Source organism: Poecilia mexicana, unplaced genomic scaffold (assembly GCF_051168715.1).
Source record: "Poecilia mexicana isolate PSO_F unplaced genomic scaffold, ASM5116871v1 scaffold_18, whole genome shotgun sequence".
In the NCBI taxonomy this organism is placed as follows: domain Eukaryota; kingdom Metazoa; phylum Chordata; class Actinopteri; order Cyprinodontiformes; family Poeciliidae; genus Poecilia; species Poecilia mexicana.
The window spans coordinates 10,592,423-10,617,389 of NW_028263387.1; the positions used below are offsets into that span (position 1 = coordinate 10,592,423).

General features: G+C 41.4%; 1 protein-coding gene across 1 annotated transcript; it reads left to right on the forward strand.

Annotated features, from left to right (window-relative positions):
* The first annotated feature begins 6,684 nt into the window (after positions 1-6,684).
* Positions 6,685-22,272, forward strand: aspnat (aspartate N-acetyltransferase). Its single transcript, XM_015010732.2, has 3 exons — positions 6,685-7,647; positions 8,889-9,053; positions 18,247-22,272. Exons 1-3 carry the CDS (start codon positions 7,338-7,340, stop codon positions 18,612-18,614), a joined length of 843 nt encoding a protein of 280 aa, XP_014866218.2. The 5' UTR covers positions 6,685-7,337; the 3' UTR covers positions 18,615-22,272.
* Positions 22,273-24,967: the final 2,695 nt, after the last annotated feature.

Here is a 24,967-nt window from a genome sequence, read left to right on the forward strand (position 1 = left end):
GAATAAACGCAACAATTTATTTTAGTGCCACTGGAAAAGGAAGCAGCTGTGGTGCAGCAAATGCTTAAAACCAACAAAAAGTATGATTATATAGTGAAATAAACCAAAAGCTTTTTGCTGTTCATCAAGTATTTCCTGCAGTAAGCATCACCAAATTTCAGTTATTCATTAATACATGAGGATAAAAGTAAATTCACTGCAATTAGTCATCACACACAGAATGATGCGTTTTAAGACTTTATTCCTGTTAATTAATCAGGACAAACCCAAAATGTTTCTCTGAAGGTCTGAATATTCCAAACTATCGATACAAAATGTGATCTCAGGAAAAAGTTGTGGTCTACTCAAACCTGGAGAAGACGGTCGCTGACACCTTTTAGAATCAGAGTGCTTTCTTCAAGCATCTTAATAGAAAGTTGAGAGGAAGGAAAAAGGTACAAGCAATATAAATAACTGCAGCTTTGAGAGCCACGTTGATGTTTGTGTGGGAACAGTTTTATATCCAGGATTAACTTCTTCTCGACCAGAAGACGTTACAATAACTAAGGAAGAGGAAACAGAAACGCTCACACTGGGTTTTATTTAGGGTATCGGGGTAGAGATGGTTCCAAACATTTGAATGTCACACATTTCTAATTTATAATTATTACCTCCTCCCTCCTTAGTACCACATAACTCTAGTTAATTGCATTGACGTTTGTGGTTGTAACATGAAAAATAAGTCAAAGGAACAATATGAAGAAAGTTGAGGATTTCTTTTGCCATTCCTCCAAACAAATAAAAAAATGTTTTAGAACGTTCTGAACCCTGGCGCCTCTTTAGTTCTGGGTTTATTTGTCCTGTGAGGCAACAAAAGTAAAGCTCTAACTTAACGCTGGTTCTGCTTACCTCATGTCTTCCTAGACACACAAACATCTTTAAAAAAATAAATACATTTATTTACAGCCATGATTACCACCAGGAGGAAAAGGAAAACAGAAAACGCAATCCATCACGGCTGTTAGGCTCTTATCTGCACCAGCAGGAGGCGCTCCGAGTCCAGGCAGGCGGGCAGCTGTGTCGCAGCACTGCGCCACTCTCTTGCTTCCTGGTGTGTGGAAGCTGGCTCCGAAAGAGCAGCCAGGGCGAGACTCTGTATACAGACACAGGCAGGGAAACACCGAGGAGCCCCACCGGCCGGTGAGGAGCCTGCAGTGACCTGGCAGGCTCCTCTGCTGCTCCTGCTGAGGCAGCTCCAGCCTGCCGGGGCAGGTGGGGGTTTAAACTCGGTAACTTCTTCCCCCAGTCCAACTTCTCTTTCATCTTCTCCTGGAGAATCTGACTGCATCGACAACCAGCTGTCAGAAAGTCTCCGGAGCAAAATCCTCAATACTTCCAGTCCCTTTGAATCCACCCTTCATCTCGCTTCGGGACGGCCGAACCACAGAGGCGTCCACTCATTGTTCTGTTGCAGAGCTTCTCACAGCAAATCCCAGGGAAACCCAGGCAGAGCCGCTGAGCGGGACAAACCGAGTTGTTAAGCTCACAATATAACTGCAGAAATGGTCATTAGAAAGCGCTTTAAGGGCATCATTATTTAGATTTCAACTAATTATTTAAGTAAGACCAAGTTTAAGGCACTTCCCCAGGGCGTCAAAGCGTCAGGGAGCGGTTTGAATGCTAAACGACAATAAAAAAAACAATCAGCTGCACCCCAATTAAGTTTTTTATTTATTTATTTTTTTACATTTCCTTCCAGCCCAAGTTATAAAAAACTGATAAATGAAAGAAACTATGAGTGTACACCACAACCGGGTGATGATCCTGAACTGTGTCACCAAATATAGATTATCACTTTAGTGTTAAAGCTGTGACTCTTGCATCCGTCCGGTGCTCTCTCCCTAAACAACTCTCACACACCTTGGGCCGGCTCTGCCCTCCAGTTTAAACAGTATGTTCACAACTGAGCCGCAGGCAGCCATTTATTTTGTCCGTTCCCACACGCCAGGGGCATCTTTGATAAAAACCCGCTCTGTGGGGGGCGCTGATATCTCGAAGGGCAGATCTAAGATATGGGATTGCCACTGGTTGCAGAATGTCAGCTTTGTATTTTCCTCTGCACTTCAATCAAGACGACGAGGCTATAAGGGAAATACCATCACACATCGTCGCCGTTCTTCGTGAGCACAACCAACCTGCTCAACTTTTCACATTTTCAACCCTCAGATGTGTTTTCCTTGTAGATGTGGCGAATAAATGGATAAATTAATTAACACTATGAGGCAGTGTCACAAGAAAGATGGAAAACAGCTAAAACATATTTTCTTGGTACACTCTGAACAGGACAGCAGTCTATTACAGGGCTTACGCCCAGGCATGCACACACTCAAACTCTGAAGCGGTTTTAAATCTCTATTTAATAAAACCATCAACCTCTACAGCCGTCCTGAGTGGAGACGCTGTGTGTGTTTGGTTCCTTCAGCAGCCTCCCCAACTACATCCACTCATCTTACCAGCATCATTATTCAGTTCTTTTGGCTTTCACACAGGCTGCTCTACTAATTCATACACATTTTGGTGTCCATCTATCCCACTGGTTGTTTTCCACTACTCTGAGATTGGGTTGCTGAGGTAACGGATGCAGAAGAGAGGCCCAGATTTACCTCTAACCAGCCACACCCTTCATGGGGGATTCAATGGGCCATAAGGAGAGTAAAGTCCCTCCAAAGACTTCTGGGTCTTCCTCGGTCTCCTCTAAGTGAGACCGGCCAGGAGATTTTCTGGTCTGATATTTGAGCCACATCAACAGAGGAGCAGCAGCTCTACTCTCACCCCAACTTACAGAGGAAACTAGTTTCTGTCGGTCTTGATCCAGAACATCATGACCACATGAGGGTTAGAACCTAGACAGGCCGGTAAATGGACAACTTCCATTTTTATCTCAACTTTCCTTCATCACAACAGACTGGAGTAGTGACAAATTACAGCCAACAAGAGTCCAAATGGTCCACCGATCTCCTCCATTCTGCCATTGCTCCTGAACAAGATGCAGAGATACTTACGTTCCTCGCCTTGAGCCAAAGACAGCAGACTCTCATCCCAGCTGTGAACAGAACTACATCATCTGCAAAAAGTAAAGCAGTTTATTTTTTTAACGGGTTTGAGACGATGGTCATACAAAACTCCTTAATTCGGATGTCTATGTTTACACTAAAAGAAAGCAGCTGAGAGTTTTCTCTGAGTTTTTTCATTAAAGAAGTTTGGAAAACATCCTATGCTGAGTGTAATTCACAACGCTCCTCTGAAAATGCCCACAACTTCCACTTCTAACATAAAGTTTTTCTGTCAGCCTTCTGTCGGCTGAGGAAACCCAAATATGTTGTTAGCAGAGACCCCCACTTTGCTTGAGCTTAAATGATTCACAACCTGCTAAGCTTTTGCATCAGATCTCTGTAACTTCCTGTGAAATACGTCACCTAAATGTCAGCTGAATCAGTGGCATCCCAACTTCATCTTCCAACTCGCGACTAACAGGGACTCAAACAAGCCCAAAGTACGGCTGTCGCACAACAAGCCACGGCACGCGTTGTAGGATTTATATTTTTAACTTATTACTACAAATATGGTAAAAAAAAAACAAACAAAAAAAATCAATTCAAACAATCCATGAATTCTTAATATTTTCTCTTCAGGAGGAAAGCACTGATCAGACGGCTTGAATCCATCAGAGATCTAAGATCAGAGTTTATAGAAGACGCTTCCAAAACCTTCAAGATATGAAGGCAAACTGTGGGTCAAAATGGGTCAGGAGCTCACCTGAGTCATTTGTAAAACTAGTTCTTCCAAACAGGAGATGTCTTAAAGCTATCAGCACAAACTTTCCTACCAAGTATTGAAAAAACTTACATTCAAAACTTATTTAATATCTTCCCTTGTTATTCCAGGTAACTGAAGGATTATTTTTCCATTCCTGTGTATGCATGGATTACCTGGATTATAACAGACATGTGGGGCGAGTTACATGTAAACAGATGTGTCCAAAACTTACTTTCCCTGCTGTGAATAACTGGCAGGATATTTGTTGATTTAAACCTTTTTTGTTTGACATCAAAAACCGACTTTAATCTCAAAGAATAAAGTCGATTTTAAGGTGAAAGGGAATATTTCTTTCTCCCTGTAATCAAGGCATACAGCTGGAGTGAATGGCAAAAATTAGTTATGAAATTAAATGTAACATTTATTGCCTGGTTTTTGTGTCATCACTAGGAGTGTTTACAACCTTCCCATCCATCATGCACACTAGCCTCGTGTTGCTACATTACTGGCAGCACATAAAGGCTCCACTCCAACCGGGCAGGCACCACTGAGCATGCTCAGAGCGTCCAGCAGCCGGTCGAATCCGCTGTAGATGATGTACCGATCTAATGGAAAAAAAAAAAAAAAAGAACATCTTCTTAGGTATTTTTTAGAGGAGAAAATGTTCACGCTGAGTCAACGGTATGAGGATTTCTGCAGGATGTCTGCCTGAGCCTTCTCCTCCTCATCCTCCTGCTGCTCACTGAGGAGGAGGAGGGAGAGGAGGAAGAGGCGGAGAGAAAGATGCAGCCTCATCAATAGAAAACTAGTTCTGATCCAGTTCAAACTAGTTCTGCTTTATTAGGCTGCGAGGAGATCCGCAGTTCCACTTTAAATGCTGCAGACAGAGGGCAGAATCGCACAGGGAGAGATCTGCACTTTGACTTTACGCAAACCAGCAAGCCTTTCGGTTTTCCAGTCCTCTTCCTTAACGTTTTATCTCTGTGCGTGCGTCATAAATTGATGTAAATGTGAATTCAGATCAATAAACAACTTCAGTAATCGAAAAACAATCAATGCAATATTACTGATTCGTCCGAGTGAGCTGCACCGGTAGCGGTTAAACACCGCCGAGCATGCGACAGGAGACAACAAAGAAGCAGCTCCGGCATCATCATCATCATCATCATCAACCCAACCACCGTCGCCTCAAAGAAAAAAAAAAAAAAAAAAAGCTGTGGGTTATTAATTTGCAACCAATGTTCAATAGATGCTAATGGATGGGGCAGCAAGGCGAAGATAATCTCCGTGTAGGGAGAGATTTCTGGCAGAAGCAGGGTGGCGCGGCGGGCTGGAGAGACGGAGGGATCACTGCAGTGCAGCAGAGCTGTCACTCACAGCCCCATTGTGAGTCTGGCTCGCACAGCCAGCCTCCTCGGGGCTCGTTCTGTGGACAACTCCTGCTCTGATATAGATTTAAAGAAATCACACAAGGGCAGCTGTGTGTAACACAAAACAAGAATATTTCATCTGTATTTCAGTTCCTCTAAAGAACGCTGACAGTGTAAAACAATCCTTGTTTCGAATGGTCTGCAGTCGATCCGGCTGTGATGCAGCTCGCCTCCTGTCTGCATCCCACAAAACGTCAGCCTCTGATTCCGCAGCGACGGGGCTTTACGCCCAGGGCAGAATGACCTGGGCGGGTGGCAGGAAGCAGAAACACCCAGGACTGAAGCAAAATCTCTGTTGGTCAAATCTGGGGTTAGTTATTCTGCTGTAAACTTAGATTCTGTAAAACAGCATCATTTGTGTTTAGAGAATCTATTATTTTCTGTCCGTGTATTGATCAGTACTTATTAAACTGATATTGACTTCTCCCCATTTCATAAAATAAATAACAGCTGCAAGAGGATGTCTTGCAAAAAAAACTACATACATAAATACTGCAAAGCTTCTACTTTTCTAACTTAAATGCCAAACATTTATTAAAAAAAAACATTGATAAAGATTTATAAAATTTATAAAATACAAATGTATTTTTTTATTTATAAAAAATATTTATTTTTGTAATTTAAAGTTAATTACTGAACCGTTTTATTCAGTTTTATATTAAACTGAATAAATATGGAAAAAATAAACATATTGATATATTTTTTATATGAATATGTAAACTATTATTTAAGCTGTAATTTATTATGTGTTAAACTTACCATTTTATTTATTTATTTCATATTTTCTGATATGGTCCATCAGGAAATCATCACAAATGACAGTCTGTCTCATCAGACGGAGCCAAACATCTGATTGGTTGACCTGCACAGCAGTTTATCTGCAGACCAATCACATTGCCCACTGAAGTGTTAGACCCGCCCACTGATGAGTACAGCTGACAGATTAAATAAATCATGACTTTGAAAAGGTTTACATTTTTAATTAAAGACCTACAGTTAATTACTAAAGTAGTTTAGAAAATTGTTGACAATCATAGATAATATAGATGCATAAATCTATTATGTTAATTCAGGTATTGTCGAGTTTATTGAACATATATCAATATAATTATCAAGTAATTTGTGTATTGAATTATGGCACTAATACACTTGGTCCTTAATACTAATTATAAGGTATCATGTTATGACTTAAACACAATAAAAATTCAAGACTGAATTAATAATTTGCATATTTAATTATTTGAATATTCAATAAGTTGACACATTTATGCAAATATGTGGTATTTATTTGACATCTTTCTTAAAGAGTTGTCTAAAATTTTAGATAAACATTGCATTTACAAATTATTTTTTATTAGATTTGTTTGATTATGGCAGTTTTGATAAATTATTTATAGTCAAAGTGATCCAAACATTTGATTGGACATTTTATTGGCTGCTATTGACATATTTTTACATTGTAAGGCTAAAAGACGAGATAAATTCAAGATGTGCTTTCACATGACTAATTATTTCAACACTGAAATAATGCATTTTAACTATATTTAACTTTTAACTAAAATTTTCCATTCGTAATTATTTGATTAGGGATTTAATTTTTTTTTTTGAATTACTTAAGGATATAATGTATTTTAAATATTTATTTGATGACTAAAGACACCCCCAAGCCCCCCCTGGTGGCGCCTCTGAAGAAAAACCAGCCTCTCTGCGCATCACCATCTCACCCCTCCTCATGAGCCCACTTTCTCGAAATACATCCTTCGCGCAGCACACACCAGCTTGTTCTCGTCCCTCATCACCGCCCTCCTCCCTCGGCCGCCGGCATCCAATCTGAGTGGGCGGGAGGACCTCCCCAACCCCTGAACCCGCGTCTATACCCGCCCCTGCGCGCTTATAAAACCGGCCCGGATCGCGCCGGAAAGTCTTGGGTCTTCAGAATCGCTCAGGGTTGCAGCAGAACATCCCCCCTCCTCCGTCTTATCCCTCCCCTCTCCATCATCCTCTCACTGTTTTTTAGGAGACTCTTTTTACGCATCATCCATCTTCACCCCATCCACCACCACCACCACACTCCACAACTGTAGCGGGACCGTCTTTCTGCAGGCCAGTTGCATGCATTGTTCGTCTCCCAAAATGGTTTGCGAGACTAAAATCGTTGCGGACGAACACGAGGCTATACCTGGGACCAAAAAAGAGCCGATGATGTGGGGCTCCCCGGCGGCCCCCGGCGCGGCTCTGAGCCCCGCCGCCGAGCCCAAGGATGTGCGGAGGGACGGGGTGTTTATCCGCGAGTTCGAGCGGGAGGACCAGGAGGAGGTGCTGCGCATCTTCCACGAGGGCATCATGGAGCGGATACCCAACTCGGCGTTCAGGGGGATCTGGCAGCAGCCCCGGACCCAGTTCTTATACGCCTTTCTGACAGGTGAGCGGTCAAAGGAGCCCCCTCCGCCCCCACTGTAAATCTATATGGTAGCTCCAATCTGATTTAATTATAGTCGCAATCCAGCACCACACAATGCGCAGTTAGTTACGCAGAAATCTGTTGCCGCTTTTAAACTTTGCCCACCGGCCCACCGGCGCTCTGCTCCACCACGCAGCCAACAAAAGGCATGCCTCTCTACTCATGGAGCATGTGTAGAGAGGCTGATGGTGCTGATGCTGTGGTCACATGCCGGCGTGACTTCAATGAATGAGGGAGTCAGTTTGACGATCGGCCCACAGGGTGCGCCCATCGCTCAGAAAATTAAAACAAAAGGACGGACAGAAAAAGAGAGGAGGAAGGAAAGAAACAAAGAAAGAAAGAGAGAAAGGGAATTAAATCCCCTCCATGCGCTACTGAATTTCTCTCTTTTGTTTATTCAAATTAAAACCTCGTGACTAGGCGAGGTGCCAGGAAGACATAACAGATTCCTACCGCTAAATCCTGTGAAAGTTATTAGAGAAAAAAGCAACAACAAATGTTTGCTTTAAACATTAAAAATGTTTCACTCTGCTGAGTAAATAGTTGCGTGCAGCTCAACATGCGATGCGTCCCATCTATCACAGTTGTCTGTTTCCCTTTGCGCCCCCTAGCGTCGCACCCGACTAATTTCCAATCACGTAAAAAAAAAAAAAATTGATTTGATGCAATCACACCTTACTAGCACGCTCCGCTCTGGAAGATTCAGAAAGAGGTAAAAATAACAATGAAATTTCTCTTGGTATTGCAGCTAAACTCGTTTGTCTTTCTCAGGGTTCCTATACATCCTTAATGTGAAAATTCAGGTGGTGATCAGTTACTGAGTATGAAGTTCACCATAAAATCAACTGCAAATGTTTGCGTAGAGGTCAGGCTTTCAATAAAAAAAACTAGTTGGATGGATATAAAAATGGATGAATTTGTGGATGATGTAAATAATGAGGCAGGAATCGAAATCTAGAAGCAGCTAGTGGTTTCAGCTGGAAATGCCAAACGTCCCCGGAGTGTGTCGGAACGCTGGATACAGCATAACTCCACTCATCATCAACAAACTGTTCACGTTTCTCCACTGTGATGTCGCCATGCTGTCTAAGTTGAACCTTTGCTGTTCTGTGTCTGTTGTTGGATTCAAACCCTGCCAAAAATCAAACTTGTGATTCTCTCTTCTGACAGGTTTCGTTTACTTTTCTTCCATTTCTCCATAGTAATGTGCTTTTACGTGACCAAATCTGTCACGCTGACCTGCTGTGCACCGCTCATTCTCATGGGTGCGCGCTACTACTACAGCAGGAAAGTTATCCAGAATTATTTGGACTGTGCTCTGAACACGGACATGGCTGACATTGAGGCCTATTACATGAAACCCACAGGTAAGGAACCGCTTCTACTCGCTGACGTCCCATTGGTGTGTGTGTGTGTGTGTGTGTGTGTGATTTTGTCAGTAGGAGGCTCCATCCGCAGTGTTACGAAATAAATCCAAAGGACCGGTGAAGATTAGGCCTAATGCTCGCCTGGGCTCGCTTTACACAGCAGCTTTAAATTAGCGGAGAGGATGAAGCCAAATAAAAGTCAGTGTGACTGACAGAACACAGTTTAGTCCTCAGGCAGAGGAAAACAGTTAAATATGCCTTCCTTCCTCGTTGTTCTCACCCCTCCTCCCTGAGTGTTTTCTTGCTCCTTCCCCCCACCGGCTTCCTCTCCTTGCTGCTCTCGGCCTCTGGAGTGGGGGTAGAGGGCACCGCAAGGCCTATTGATCGCACCGAGGAGACTGCTGATACTCTCTCTGCAGCGAGCTCGGTGTCGTCGAGCCTCATTTCCTCCACTAAGGTTTCTAATTAGAAAAGATCGATCGAACTATTTATCCTCCTCCGGCCACCTACAAATATGCGTCGGGTTTACCACATTCCCCCGCCTCGCCTTCGACGCACATGGCCGACACCGAAAACAGGTGTGAGTAAAGCCAGTCGATTGCCTTCCCATTGTGTGCCGCTCTCCAGCGCTGCGCCCGCTGGCCTGGTAATCCACAGCGCACAGTTGCAGTTTAGCATTCCCATTATTGCCGCAGAGCCGCGGCGGTTCAGAGGGGGTCAGGCGTCGCTGCTCCTGGACAATGCTAATGATTACAGCCGCGCAAGCCGAGCGGACCCAGAGGGACGAAACGCCGGGGTCCGATGGAGAGGCACGACTTAACGCTGCTGTCATTCGTTACAGAAATTTGTGCTGCTTTTGCTACATTACAACCAAACACTTCAATCTTTTATAGGATAGAGCAACACAAAGTAGAGCACAGTTCAGATGGGAAAAGGACAATTGTTTTATAAATGGAGATAATATTCAGCCCCTTTTACAGCAATAACTTCAAGAAAAAGATCCAGCTCAACCAACTGCTTTAGCAAACACTAGCCACCTCTCTATAATTGCGCAAATTGGGATTAAATATATAATTATACAAATAAATTCACTTACTGGAAACAAGCCAATAAAAAAACCCCTCAGATTTTTCAATAAAAAGTTTATCCAATAGGATGAGGTGGTTTTCCGGCTGCATCAAAATTATTTTGCAAAACTGCAATGCATCACACGAGTCATGTGATCAAAACATGATCACATGACATGAGTAGATGCTGCTACTGGCGGAAAAGACGGAGAAGACGACAGGAAGTGGTAGCAGGAGGACGGCGCAGCATTTTTTAGAACCGCTTGTCGCGTGTACAAACTTATTTACATGTGATTTTGATTGTGTTTCTTATTTAGTGGAAACACTGATGTTGTGTTTTTATGACATTAGGTAAATATCAACCAAGTTTTGCTGGAAACTCAGCTGGTGTTTTTATTTATTTGATTTAAACTCAAGCATGAATCCAGCTGTTCTGTGAAGTTTTCAGAGATTTGTTAGAGAACATTAGAAAACAAGCAGCATCTTGGAGAAGGAGGAACGCAGCAGTCAGGTCAGGGAGAGAGAGCTGTGAAGACGTTTAAAGTCGGATTAATTTATGAAACAATCCATCGTCTTTCTGAACCGCCACTGCTCAGATGTCTTAAACGTAGAACCTGCCACATTATGACTGGTCCGAGTCTCCGTGAGCCTGTCCCCACCTCCAGATGAAATAAGCTCTGACCTCTAACCTTTTCATCTGTTCCAGTTCTTCTTCTGCTGAGCGTTTTAATGCAAACGCCTGCAGCGATTCCCATAAACACTGTGGCTTATTGATTCCTACCTGCTAACGTGCTAAAAGCTGCGCAGCGACATGACAGTTTAAACTGATTGTGGTGCAGTCGTGTGCCATATATATATATATATATATATATATATATATACACACACACATTTAATTTTACATTCAAAGTTATTGGTTTCTATCATCAAAAATCTATATTGCTGACTCTATACTGCAGTTTTCTCAGTCAACATTTACAAGGAGCTGGATTACTTAACCTTTTAAATTGGTCAATATGAGTTTTAGTCATTATGTATTCATGTTCATCTGCTTTTCTTATCTCACTTCAAATGAATCTGTTTAATGATTGAACCCATGGGGTTAACTGGTTTAAAACACGTGAAGCTGACTGAAAAAGCAACGAGCACAGGGTTACACCGTCAGTACGTAACCCTGGAAATAAAAGCAAACTCTGTCCGACTCCAGCAACACCTGCTGTGTACCAACACCGGTGTGGTTTCATAACCACAAGATAAGACGACAGATTAGAGAAAACAAAAATAAAAGTGCTTGAAGGAGAGGCAGGATAGAAAGAGAGGCAATGAAAAGGATTAATGTTTATATGTATTAGGATAAAGACACCAGGAGCTTCCTGGTCACCAGCTAGATAAAGAGAGAGAATATCTCAGATTTAAAAGGCACACCTCCTCCAGCGCTTTCTGTCGTTGTATTTTGAACCACTGTGCTTCCTTTCTTCCACGTGATCCACGATCCGGACACAAAGGAAGTAATGTCCCCAGTGAAAAGCCGTCTAAAGTGTTGATTGGTAGGAGGATACAGATGTAGTTCCCTAATTTCAACAAAAAAATGTATGAAGAGTTTTAAGATAATTTTTTTAGACAAAAGAAAATGCAGATATAGAAAACATCAGAATGATTTGCATTTCTAAGTGTTGAAGATGGATAAGCTGAAGTAAATAATCCACAAGCATTGACTTTCTTCGCTCTACCATTTTGTAGCACAATGTGATCACCAGCTCACTCAGGCTCCCGCAGAGTTTTTTGGCAATGTTGAATAAAACCAGCAACATGAGCATCACAACTGAGTTGTAATATATATACCACACATAAAAACAAATTTATTTGTACTGACTGCATAATAATGCTATTTAATCTCTTGTTAAGCTATGCAGCGGCTTTGTCTGCACTGATGAAGATTCAGTCACCCCTACATGTTGAAAGCCTGAAGTAGCTGACACAGCAGGGGGCCTGGCAACCTCTAAAGTAAGTCAGCTAATTAGGGACAATCAAGAGGACAAATAAGCTTTCTGCTACAGATTATTTGGCTTCAGTTCAGAAAAAGAAACATAAGATAGCCATGCTATGGCCAAACTTTGTCCTAAACATAGCACAACCTATTTAGTACCAATTATTCACAGTTCTTAATTTCCCCATGTATGGAACATTACAAAATATATTCTTGGATACACAAACATAAATGGCAAGAGGATAAAGAAAATGTGACATTACAATTATGGAAAAACATAGTGAATCAGTAGAAAAATTAAAAACCAATCAATTTAATTTTCAAGTTCTCTGAAACATCACACACATGTTGTGAGACTTTAAAGACGACAACACTGCAGAAATCTTTCCACTTCCTTCCATCCTTGATGCAGACGTGCGTCTGGTTTATCCAGTGTTTGTAAGAAGTGGGAATCATTAATAATGCACTGAAGTCTCACTATCCTGTTTTACGTTGCCATTAAATCAATACTTAACTGAGGCGCACATTGGAGAGACTAAATGGTGCGTCATCAGCAGCTTCATTAATTGTCATGTTGAGCTTTTTCTGAGGCGATAAATTGAAAGGATTAATCATTACATAAAAGCCTGTTGTTTTTATCTGACCGATTACTTGTCCCCTGTAAAGATTAAGAGTTTGCAGTTAAAGTCGAATAAATCTAGACATTGCACTGATGGGAAAAGTTAGTTTTTAGAGCCTTGGAAAACCTCATGAACATTTTCCATGTTTGTGATGTCACAACTACAAACGTCAATCTTTCTCATCAGGACATGTAGAACCAACATAAAGTCACTATGTGGTTGTGATGTGGAAGGAAAGTGATGCATGGTTCTCAAATGTTTTCAATCCTTTGAGTCAGTACTTTACAAAACCAGCTTCTGAGGCTGAGGCTGAAATTGTTGCCGTACTTTCAATAAAACTTCACTTAGACTTTAAATAATCGCAACACTTGACCCTACTTTAATCTAAAAACCACCACATTGTAGGTTTTATTGCATGTTTAGAGTTATTGTCCTGCTGTAACTTTCCTCTACTTTGGGATGTCTGTCACATAAAATGCCATTAAGGTACATTTTCGATCGCTATGAAAACAGATTCAGTGATGCATTTGTTGAGCTTTTTCCATTGTAAGTGATATTGTTTTGGTCTTGCATGTAAGATTTAAGTTTAGTAACTTTTTGACGATTTTTGAACATTCGGATGAATGCATTAACATGAAAATAATGACCTGGACACAGCTAAGACTGAGTTCATGCAGGTTTCACCAACTCAAACTTTTAAGACCATTATGACAAACATCTGAGGCCGAAATCACTATATAACAATGAATGCATTAGCAGCTTGTTACCTGTAGGCGCAGTGAGCAAAAGCCTACATAGAATATATGAGTTTAAAAAATCCTGCCACGTCAAAATTTAAGACCTGTAATTACTTATTTAAAGGTAACTTACATCTTCTTGAATTAAGACATTTTAAGGCCTTAATTTTAGATTACGGATGCACTGGCACCCTGTAAGAATAGCGTGTTTGAAAATTAAGGCACAAGTCATTCAACCTGCAAAGGTTGCATGCTGATGGGCAGCGAGGCTGTAAAACTGAAATGCACACAGCGAGAGCTCCTGATGGAGATTTCAAAGCAGAGCGAGAGAGAGAGAGGGAGAGAGGGAGAGAGAGAGCGAGCGAGAATGTCTGCAAAATGTCACATCAAGGCAGCAATCTTCTCTGCAGCGCCGTTCAGGCTGTGATGAAAACGACTTCTGTTTCAAATCCTCACTTCTCAACAAATGAATTATTTATTTACTTACTGCGTTTCTGCACACGTGCACAACGTCTGACAGTCGGCTCTCATTTAACGGGGGGAGGAGAAAGAAACTGCTGATGCTTGAGTTCCCTGTGACAGGCGAATCCATTCCTGCAGCGTGAACTTTGACCTAAAGCGCGGGGCGTTTCTTAGAGAGCGCATCAAGGAGGCTGTTATGCATGGCTAGATAATTTTATTAATGTAAAAAAAATAAAACAAATAGATTAAATAAAAGCAATGAAATTTATAAATTCATTCAGCTTCTTATTGTTGTGTCGTGGAATTAAAGAAGACTTGCAAATTAAAATCGCTTTCTCCAAAAATGACAGTAAGCAGAGACAAACAATGCGACGCAGAGAATGGCGCTCTCCTGTTCTGAGCGTGTTCACGCAGCGCTCGTCTTTTTGTGGAAGTGAAGCTGAGTCTAGACGAAACGCTTATCAACTGAATTAGCCCTGCAGGTTTCATCTGAAGGAAACAAGAATAATCCTGTTAGCGATCAGATCCAATCCCCAATGCGCTCCTCTGGGTGTGTGTGTGTGCGTGCGTACAATTTGGGGGGATTTCATATAGGCTTCCAGTCAGAGTATCACTGAGTGTTTGACACTCCCACACTGATGCCAGTTCAGTGCAGTAATCTGATTTTTTTCTGCATGTAGGATGCATTACAAAGGATCTCCACTGCTCTTCCTCTTTTTCTTGCCTTCGTGTATTTCATCTGTTGACGTCCCCTCCCCTGCAGATTATTCATCATTCTTTGCTCCCCTCTTTGTGCTTGGATGTCCTTTAGGGATCATCACTATTACCGTCAACACAGAAGCCCCTCTAGTTCTACTCCTTCTTATCCAAGAGACATGAATAATTTCTTCTTTTTTTGTCCCTCTTTCCTTTCCTCCCCTCTTCCATGTCTTTTTTTCCCCGAGTGAGTAAGCTCATTCATTCGACTTGCACACAAACACTAAACCACTGGTGGTTAACTATAGCAATGCTGTCCCGAGCTCCTGCAGCTGCCAAGCTGCATCAACAGGGACCTCAATGCCTCAATGAAAAAAAAAAAAAAAAAAAAAGAGCTGTCCCTTCACATGCCTGTGCAGACAGTCTCCTGGCTTCACAAACTGCACGGCTTGGCTTTTTACCTTCTGCACACACTAATGAGCAGAAGCAAAAATAAATTCAGACCCAAAAACTACACGCAAAGTCTGACTAAACAGTTACAGCTTCAGCTGAAACATCTATTTTAAAAAATGCAACATTTGTATCAACTGATCTCTGTTTAAATATTCCCACAAATGCCTCAAAATCATTGTGAGGAGTGAAAATGACGAATATGCACGGGCCGGTGTAAACCAAAGTCAACATGCCACCATTTTATTTCAGCAAAATTATAAACACCTGCTATATTTAGCGGTTCTTTCCAAATGCTGACAGGGCAGAATATCACATCTTTTTGTCATTCTGTTCTTCACAGAGCAACGCAACAAGCTGATGTCAGACCGTCATGCTGTCTGCTCAAATACAACCTGCAGTCCACACGTTAACGTAACACACACATACTTTTATGAAACGCTTAAAAACGGTGATGGGTCAGAAAGAATCACAAGCGGATGCTTTATTTTGCATCACCTGTAAACATGTTCTCAGCTGCAGTCGATATGTCTCTCTAACTTCTTTTACAAAACAAAATAAGAGATGTAGTTGGGGGAGGAAAAAAAGGGATATTTCAAGCAGTTTTCAGGTATCCAGTGCAGCTCTCTGTCCCACGCGTTGTCTGTGAGGTTAAGTAATGTGCGCCGTCCTGTGAGCAGAGAGTCAGAGCGCCGCTTGCTGTCCTCAGGCCTGGCACAGGCTCGGCTCAGACAGATGGTCAGGAGGGCTTCATGAAGGCACAGCGTAAAGGAGTCGACGCTGCAGCTTTGACTGCTGCTCAGGATAAACTTTCAGCTCACGATACGAGTCGACTCCGTGAGCTACGAGAGGAGTTTGATTTACCAAACATCAACTCACGTTAACGTGCTGTCATTAACTTAAAATGTTCTTTGTTCTGAATTGAATCAAACAGCTTAGGCTCCCAAGAGAAAGGAAGAATTAATTTAGATTTAAAATATGAATGGACAGAAATAAAAAGGCAAATCAGTGAGGAAGCAGGAAGGAAGGCTGGAGTGAGTGAGCTACACCAACTTGTATTTGCACAAAACTAATACCACTTGTTTTCTTCTGTGACCGATTCTTTTATAAATCAATTGTATTTATTGCACCACATAACTAACTAATGGTGGGAATAAAGAAATTAAAAAAAGAAGACAGGAAGGAAGGAAAAAGCCTGTAGCGAGGACAACTGGCTGTACATAGCCAGCCATTTATTAAAGTCTATAATTGAGGTAAATTTTATGATTATTCACTTCTTCTATCTAGTTTTTTTAATTTTTAAACTGTTCTCCATTGAAGCTGCTTTCATTTTAAACTTGAGCTGAGGATGTTTATCACGTTTATGTAGAAATCCCACCTTCAGCGACACGGAGCCATTAGCGAACCAGTGTTTGCACGGAGGGAACATGGGACCGCCTGCTGCTAGCCGCGCCTCGCACATCACAGAGGTTTTGTTCCGCAACAGAGGCGTCCGGATGGGCTTAACACGGGCCTGCAGAGGCATCCAAATCCCTGCTAACACCTGGGACTCCAGCGCAGGCCGGTGTCATTATCAGCTGTTTCTGTGTGTGACGGCGTGAGATGCTCAGCTGAAACAAACAAACAAACAGACAGAGGAGTTGTGTAAAGGCAGAGAGAGAGGCTGGATTTAGAGGTAATCGACTGCAGGTCAGAGGTCAGGCTCAGCCCGTCATGGAATCGTCTGAGTTAGTTTATCTGTAGCAAACAGATGGGATTTTGGCAGGAAAGCTTGTAACTGCGGCCAACGTGTGGCTTTAGTCAAAAGGGCGTTTCAGCATAGTTACAGAAAGCTGTTTTAAAAATAAAGAAAGTAACGATTATAACAAAGATCTTATGAAAGTTCTTACTATATGTCAGTCTAATGCGTGTTATTATCTTTGAAAAGGAAAATTAGCTCACTATTGCCCAGCTGAACACATCAGAAGTGGCATCTTGGATGACATGAAAGTTGATATTTGTGGTTCTCATGGTGGAGCTGCATAATCTTCTGACAGGTTGCCCTAACCTTGGACCTGTGTGTGTGTGTGTGTGTGTGTGTGTGTGTGTGTGTGTGTGACAAAGTCTTTTTTGTCTCTGTGTTTCATTTACAGTGCAAGCTGATCTAAAAGACTGAATCTTTGTGTTTCACTTTGTAGTTTTTTTTTATTATTATTATTATTTGACAAATATGATTTAAATGCAACTGATAAACTGCAGCCAACAGGTCGGAAACGGTTTAATTTCTTTCAGTTTCTTTGCTTTTCCACTTAGCTTCTGAGTCCATATTGACCATCTGTAATCCCAGAGCTTTTAATTAGTGGAGTCTTAATGAATAGCTAATGTCATTAGACACCAGAGACTGGTCATTAATCAAATCCCTGTACGCCTCACTCTGGTTTTCTATCTTTTGGTGTTTTAAGCAGATTCAGGGCTGTCTAAATGCAGCAGCAGGATGTTCTGATCGCTTACCTTTGGATTTTCTGTCAGAGAAAATAAAGTCAGATATTTTACAGTGTAGTTTGGTAGCAATATGCTGTTAGCTGCAGTTTAGGCATCTCTTCCCCACAATGTAATTTAAGATTAAACATTTTGTCTGTACCGATCTGATACTAAGTTAAAGTGATTGAAATCCATGGAGTTCAGTAAAATACATGTAATCAGTGTTACATGATCTACATTAGCCTGATTGCATCCTGGATAGTATCTGCATTCACTGCAGCCTCATGTTTGACTTATTAATATAAATAGAGCCATAAATATAAAAGGTAAAAGTTTAAACAGTTTAATGCCAAACGGTTAGTGTTTGATTTTTATCTAGACACCAAATCTTTGAGATTAAATAAAATAGCGCGTTTATCTTAAAGGAATAATTCAACGTTTTTAAAGCCTTTTTAGAGTTTTTGTAAATTGTTAAAGTACAAACAGCAGATAGAGGCTAGATTTACAGAAGAAACAGTCTAACCTTGTACAAATTGGTTACTTTCTCATTAAGCTAACAAGCTAAGCTACAGGTTCTGGGTTGCTCCAGTGACATAGGTTTTTACTTTTTAAGACTTTTAAATCATCTCATTTGTCTTTAATAGCTTTAAGAATTGTAAAGGCCACATATTCAGCGAGTGTAATCTCTAAGCTTTTCCTCTTAACCCCCACCAGGCTCCTGCTTCTGGGTGGCGGTTCTGGACGGGCGCGTTGTGGGCATCGTGGCAGCGCAGGGCCACGAGGACGACAACACCGTAGAGCTGCGGCGCATGTCAGTGGACTCTCGCTACCGGGGCAAAGGCATCGCGAAGGCCCTGGGCCGCCGTGTTCTGGAGTACGCCGTGCGCAACAACTACGCCGCCGTGGTCCTCGGGACGACCGCCGTCAAGTTGGCCGCCCACAAGCTGTACGAGTCGCTGGGCTTCTGCAGGACGAGCCAGAGCGAGGACTACAGGCTACCCGGGATGAGCCGCTCGCCGCTGGAGAGGCTCTTCTTTCAGATCCGCCACAGCCGCTACCGCCTGCAGCTCCGTGAGGAGTGAGAGGTGACGGAGAGAGAGAGAGAGAGATGGAGGAGGGGGAGACGGAGGGAGAGAGGGACAGAGAGAGCAAACACCCTCCTTCACCTTTGAACCCCAACTGCATCCTCTCCTCTGACAGTTTTTATTTATTTTGAGTCGTAGTTATGTTTGAGTAACCCTTTTGCTATTTCATGGTGAAGTCACTAATGTTTTTTATCGTTACACTTTTCTTGCTATAGTTTTTGTATTTTAAGTTTACACACTCTGAGTATATATATTTTTAAGTTTCATTAACCTAACTTTTTGGCATTCTTGTCCCTCCCTCTCCATCGGAGTAATAAAACTAGGTATTAGACATTTAGCTGGCATCCAAACCAATCACTGTCCGGCCTTTGACCCCAGATTATGTGGGGCAGATCAAACCCACCGGAGGGGGTCGGACGCGACGAGGTGGTTGAGATACGGTTTTCTTGAGAGGTGAAGAAGTTTAATAATTATTAGCAGCCCTGGTAAAAAAGTGTACAAAAGACAAATCTTCAAAGTAAATGGCTCTCGTTTTATCTTTCACGTTCCTCTAAAAACGTTGCCATACAGAGAAACAATGGAAAAAAGTAAGACCTACTTCCATCGTTGCTTCAAAATAAGAGTCCAAACACATTTTCCCCACTAATTTCCTGATTTATTTACGTTCTCTTGTTTTTCCCATTCTGAAGACCGGCTAAGAGAAACGGGCCTCAGTGGCTGCGTTTCCATTGGCCACATAATTTGGCAAATTGAATCCAAAATAGATTTGCTTAATGGTAATTTTGGAAGAAAAAAAAAAAGTTTTTGCGCTAGAATGAGGTTGTTTTTCAACCTCAATGAAATTAGTGTATTTCACAAAACTGCTGCAGAAACATTTTCTGCCAACAACCGGATGTTACTACTGGCAGAAACGATGAAGAAAACGACAGGAAGTGGTGGAAGGATCTTGGCGAACAATCTTTTTCACGTGATCTGACTGCGTTAAAGGAAGCAGCAAAACTGCGAAATTGTGTTTTTTCTACATTAGCGTGATATTAACAAAAACACAGGCCATGTTACTTTATTTAACACCTCAGGAAAGAGGAAGTCACAGATTACAAATTAAAAGCTTGAAATGCGCTTACAAACTAAAAAAAAGGGGGTAGAAACTGCAAAATGCTTCAGTTAAATTGATGTAATAGGAATTATTTTTATTGACAATAAGTAAGTGGTGATTTTGTTGACTAATTATTACATTTTAAGATTTCTTTTACACATCTCTACCAGGGGTGCACAGGTACTTTGTGTGTGCATTGTGATGTTTAATGTAACACACAGGGAACTCGTTTGACAGCTGGCCTCCGTCTCAAAAAACCATATTGGAGCACAGCGAGAGCCGAGTCCCGCAGTGAGGTTTAAGGACGACAGGATGGCCACCAGAATATGCTCAGTGCGTCCTGTACACACTCAGCAGTGAATCCTCCTTAAACGCTCGTCTCTATTGTCCTTTAAACCAACTACTAAACTTCTTCTCTTCTTGTTTTTAACTTATTTAATTGATGAACCGCTCGTTTTATCTCTCCGGAGCTGTGGATGGGTTTCTGGTTTAAGGTGGAGGAAGGGTGGAGCTCAGAGCCTGAGTGTGTGTGTGTGTGTGATAACTGAGAGCTTGTCATGGCGTATGTATGCAGATTCACGACGAGGCGAGTGTGGTTGACGTGACACCGAGCCTCAAGAGTGTGTGAGGAACCGTTTTCTTTGGCTAAAAGTCAAGTGTTAACTAACTTAAATTGCTTTATACGTGTGCTTATAAATTGTTTACTGATTAAATCAAGTTAAAGTCTAACATTTTGAATACGTTAACAGCCTAACTGGAAAATTTGTAATTTTCTAACTTTAACAAAGTTCCACGTTTAAATATGCAAATTTTACTGTCAAAACTACGACAATGACTAAGTAGCTGCAGTCTACGTTTAACAAACATTCAGGTTATTGGGTAAAACACGACTAACTAGCAATACTTTGAAATGTACAGTACATGACTGAGCACAAATTACAACCCAGTATTATAACCCATGTATTGGCATGACCATCATCCCTTCTGTTCTGTGTTCCTACTGTGTATAGAGCTGAAAACTCATGTAGCAAACGCCGAAGTTTCTCTCGTACCTGCTTACTCCGACCGAACAACCAGCAGCAGATTCAGCAATCCATGACTCTGAGCCTAAGTTGTGTCATCAAACCATTTTATAAAGTTAGATGTACAGCAAAACATTAAAAAAAAAAGCACATAATGGAAAAAAAAAATGGAACGTCATCGTCACAAATCAGCACCATCCCTCACTTTCCTTTACCCTCCTCCCTATTCATGAATCTGACTGCAACCCTGGGCTGGACCAAACAGCCAATGTCCACCCATAACCTTCCACGACCTTCTGCATGTGCCCCCCAACCCCAGAGCCTTGCTGCAAAGCTTTAATTACTTCATTTCAAACTGGTTGGACCAGTCCAAGACCCGGTCCCCGGTCAGAGATCGATGCGACGCCGCCTCTGCAGCGAGGGGACCGACTGGCGTCAGGTTGCACATGATGTACGGTTGCGTGTGTGCACGGGCGTGATGCGGAGGAGGCGGGCGCACAGGGCCGTGTGCGCGCTTGTGCAGCTGAGAGTTGGTGCAGACGTACAGATCACGCTTACCGACTGCGGCGCTGCCTGGACGACGTTATGCCCGCCAGCTCACCAACTGTAGAATGCAAACAGCAATGCAAGTGTGGCATGCCTCTGTACCCAGTGTGTGTCCGGTGCCTGCCCTGGAAATGCATAGGAGAAAAAAAAACAAACATATGTACTATATAAAAGATATATATATATCTATATACATATATAAAATAAGAGAAAATACGCTTTTTTAAGACAAACATATGGGATAAATATGTGTTTCTTTAAAAAAAGAAAAGAATAATTGTACCATCTGCATGAAATGTGTCTTTGAATGCAAATATAACTTTAAGGAGAGGAACTCTGACCACATGGCTACAGAAAACACTTGTTTACATTACTTTGAATGGACAAAATGATCTGTGATAATTATTACCAGCCACAAGTCAGTACTACAAATCTTTATGAGGACTAACCTCATCTAACAGCTGCAAGTTATTCAGAGTAAATTCATCACTGACTGAGGGAGAAGAAAGTTTGTTTCTTTCGTTGTCTTCTGTTAGATCCGCTTTGAAACGTTTAGAAGGCATTGGATCGAGGTGCAAAAAGCACAAATTACAAAATCCTGTAGGTGTTTACAAAACTACATGCACCAGCGGACCAAAGTAAAAGCTGAACTTCAAGTTTAGTGTATTTAAATATCTAAAACACTGTTTACTCTAGGCATGGGCCAGTGGGAGGTTCTCAGGGTGTAACCTTCAGTATGTTTTCACTGCATCACATTGTTTACGCAAAAAAAAAAAAAAATTTCACATAATTTATTTGCTTTATTTAACTCAGAAAGGCAACTGTCATTTTTCCTGCTGCAGAAATAGTCTGATACATATATATTACATGTACAATTACAGTAATCATGTGTATTATAATAATGTTGCTGATAACATTTATTTATGACTTTGAAAAAAATGCAGAATAAACACCTGCTACTTTTAGGAGCAGTTTTTCAGTGCTTATTAGCGTTGATGTCAGCTGGTCAATTAGTCAGGTTATTTGCTCCGGTAGAGAAGACAGTCAGCTGCTTAACAAAAACTCTTTCTGCAGCTTTGAAACAGTATCACTACTGATGGTTTCCACGTTAACTCTGGCCAGAAATGTTTCAAACAACTTTCTATAACTTGTCAGTGAAGGAAAAGAAGAGGGTAAAGGATTGCTCAAATTTAAGTCGTTATAATGATGGAAAATGTGAGTGATTTTAAAATCTTACTTTTAAAATACATCTTGGCACACCCTAGATATCTGTAACTGGCCCATGCCTACATTTCAGCTAGTTTTGAATTCCACAGCAATGATTTTTGTTTGCATTAAACCAACAGACATAAAATGCTAACCTCAGTTTGCTCTCAAAACACACATTTTATATCTCAGAAGCTAAAGGAGCCTCTTTTTTGTTTAAGCCGTGTGAAACAAAACACTCATCTTACACAACCACTCTGTTTCCTCACACTCTTTTGAGCAATACTTTCCTGATTTCACACTGAACTCCAAATCCACTAAACTAGCTACAGTGATAGGCAACATGTTAGCATCACAATAATTGGACCGTGCCATTTTACTCCAGATCCAACTCTGGTGTCACAACAGCGAGAAGTCAGTGGCGCTGACAGACGAGAGTTTGGAGCAGAAACATGTCAGACGACTTACTTTGTTGCAGATGAGACGGTCTTTCTGATCGCTGTGGGAAGAAGGAGAAACGCGTCAGCTCTGCTGCTGTCATTTTCCCAGCTTTAAGATTGAAAAGCTCTTTCACACATTTGGAGAGAAATCATTCATGCTGACAAGCATAATTAGGTAACATCATTCAAAACGCTTTTGCCAAGGCCTTTATGCACAGGAATCAAACATGTGGACTGCATGGTTTAAACTAGTCTAAGGGCAAATTTTGACTCCTAAAGACGAAGTGCACTGACTATACTATAATGCATTTACTTATGGTCTGAGCAATGTATGTTTTCTACTTCACGTGAATGCTTTGCCCTGTGAATCTTACCTCTTTTGAAGACTTGGTCTTGCATATCTAATGTTAGAATGTAGTGACTTGTATTGAACATCAGTGTTAGCTGGCATCTGCTGTACATTTAGTTATGCTCCATTCTTTTTAAATATTCTGCTGATGTACAATCCGAACAATGAGTTTATGTTGTATTTTTCTGTCTGAGGGAGAGAGTACGCTTTCTTTACGACGCTGATGTTTGATGGGCTTAGGGGAGGATCTCCTTTGATTGTTCTGCTTTTTGAAGCGGCCACATTACGTTTAAAAATGTGATCAGTTTTCTTTCAGTTTATGACTGAGGAAAGAAGCTCATGTTATAAGCTGCACAAATGTACGGACTCTGGGTGAGGCGTTCTTAAGCAGCAGCATTAAGAACAAACGCTCGCTGGTATGAATGTAAACTGCCAACCTTTTTCCTTATTTTTTTTTTCTTTAATTGTTAGTTGCAATTTATTTTTTACTTTCTGAATGAACAAGACCTTTTGCAAAAGGTTTCGAGCACCTGATGGTTTCCAATAATTAACTCAGCCACCCTACTAATGATCTAGCATTTCGAGTGATTGTAAATAGCTGTATCTCTACCGACTGCTTTTTTATTCTTAGTTACCTGTCAGCCTTGCTGGTTTGGACGGATCCTGATGAGTTTGTATTTGTGTCGCCGGGGAACGCTCCGCCTGATGAAGAGGACGATGAGGGAGGAATGTGCCAACACTGGCAGTCAAAAAGAGGGGGCTTGGCAGGATTCAGCGCTGACTCCCTCTCTCTCTCTCTCTGATGCTGTTGCTGGACTCTGGACTGAGGTCACACGTTCCAAGAACGCCTAAGCACTTGTAGCACAACTGTGTCCTGTTTTGCTATTACTGTACAGAGTACTGATTGTTCTGCTTTTTCTCTTTGGTCTTAACATTTCCCATCAAGATTGTGGATGCTGTTTCCCTTTCTCCTGTATTATCAGCTGTATGTATGATAAGCAGATATACACAGGGTTACACAGGCTGTTGCTTTTTTGTGGAGGTAAAAATTTGCCAAAGGTGACAGTACTGTGACGTACAAAATGTATTAATACTCCTTGAACTTTCCTAGATTTTGTCACTTCAAAAAAAAAATCAATTTTTGTTGTACTTCATGTGATAGAGACCCACAAAGAAGAAGATAGAGGGGGGATCAATTGTTTTTTATTTTTCACAAATCATTGTGCTGTCCATCCAGTCCCCTCAGTCAACACCTTGTCTTTTTATTGTAATTACCAACGTCTCTACTAGCCTTGCAAGTATACAGTTTGAATTTTCCCCTCAAAATTTGCAGTACCGCAGTTCTGCCACACTTTGCGCTACCTGAAAAATCCCAACGGTTTCTGAAAGGGGAGACGTTGCGCTTTCCAGACAATATTCGGTTACTACGGTAATTTCACCCCCGCTGTAGCAGGAAGTGAAATTAATCTGAGGGGCTCTCTTTCAATAGACGGTAAATTGTGAAAATAACTTGCTGGATATTGAAAGTTCCAGTTGTTCTGGATAAATGGGCAACTATATTTACTCACAGGACATTTAAAGAACTGCGTACAATTAAAATAAGCAAACATATCAATTTAAATTTAGGACACAAAGGGTCAAATATGGAGGATATGTAACACGTTTTTCCCACTCGATATTGTCTGCTGTTT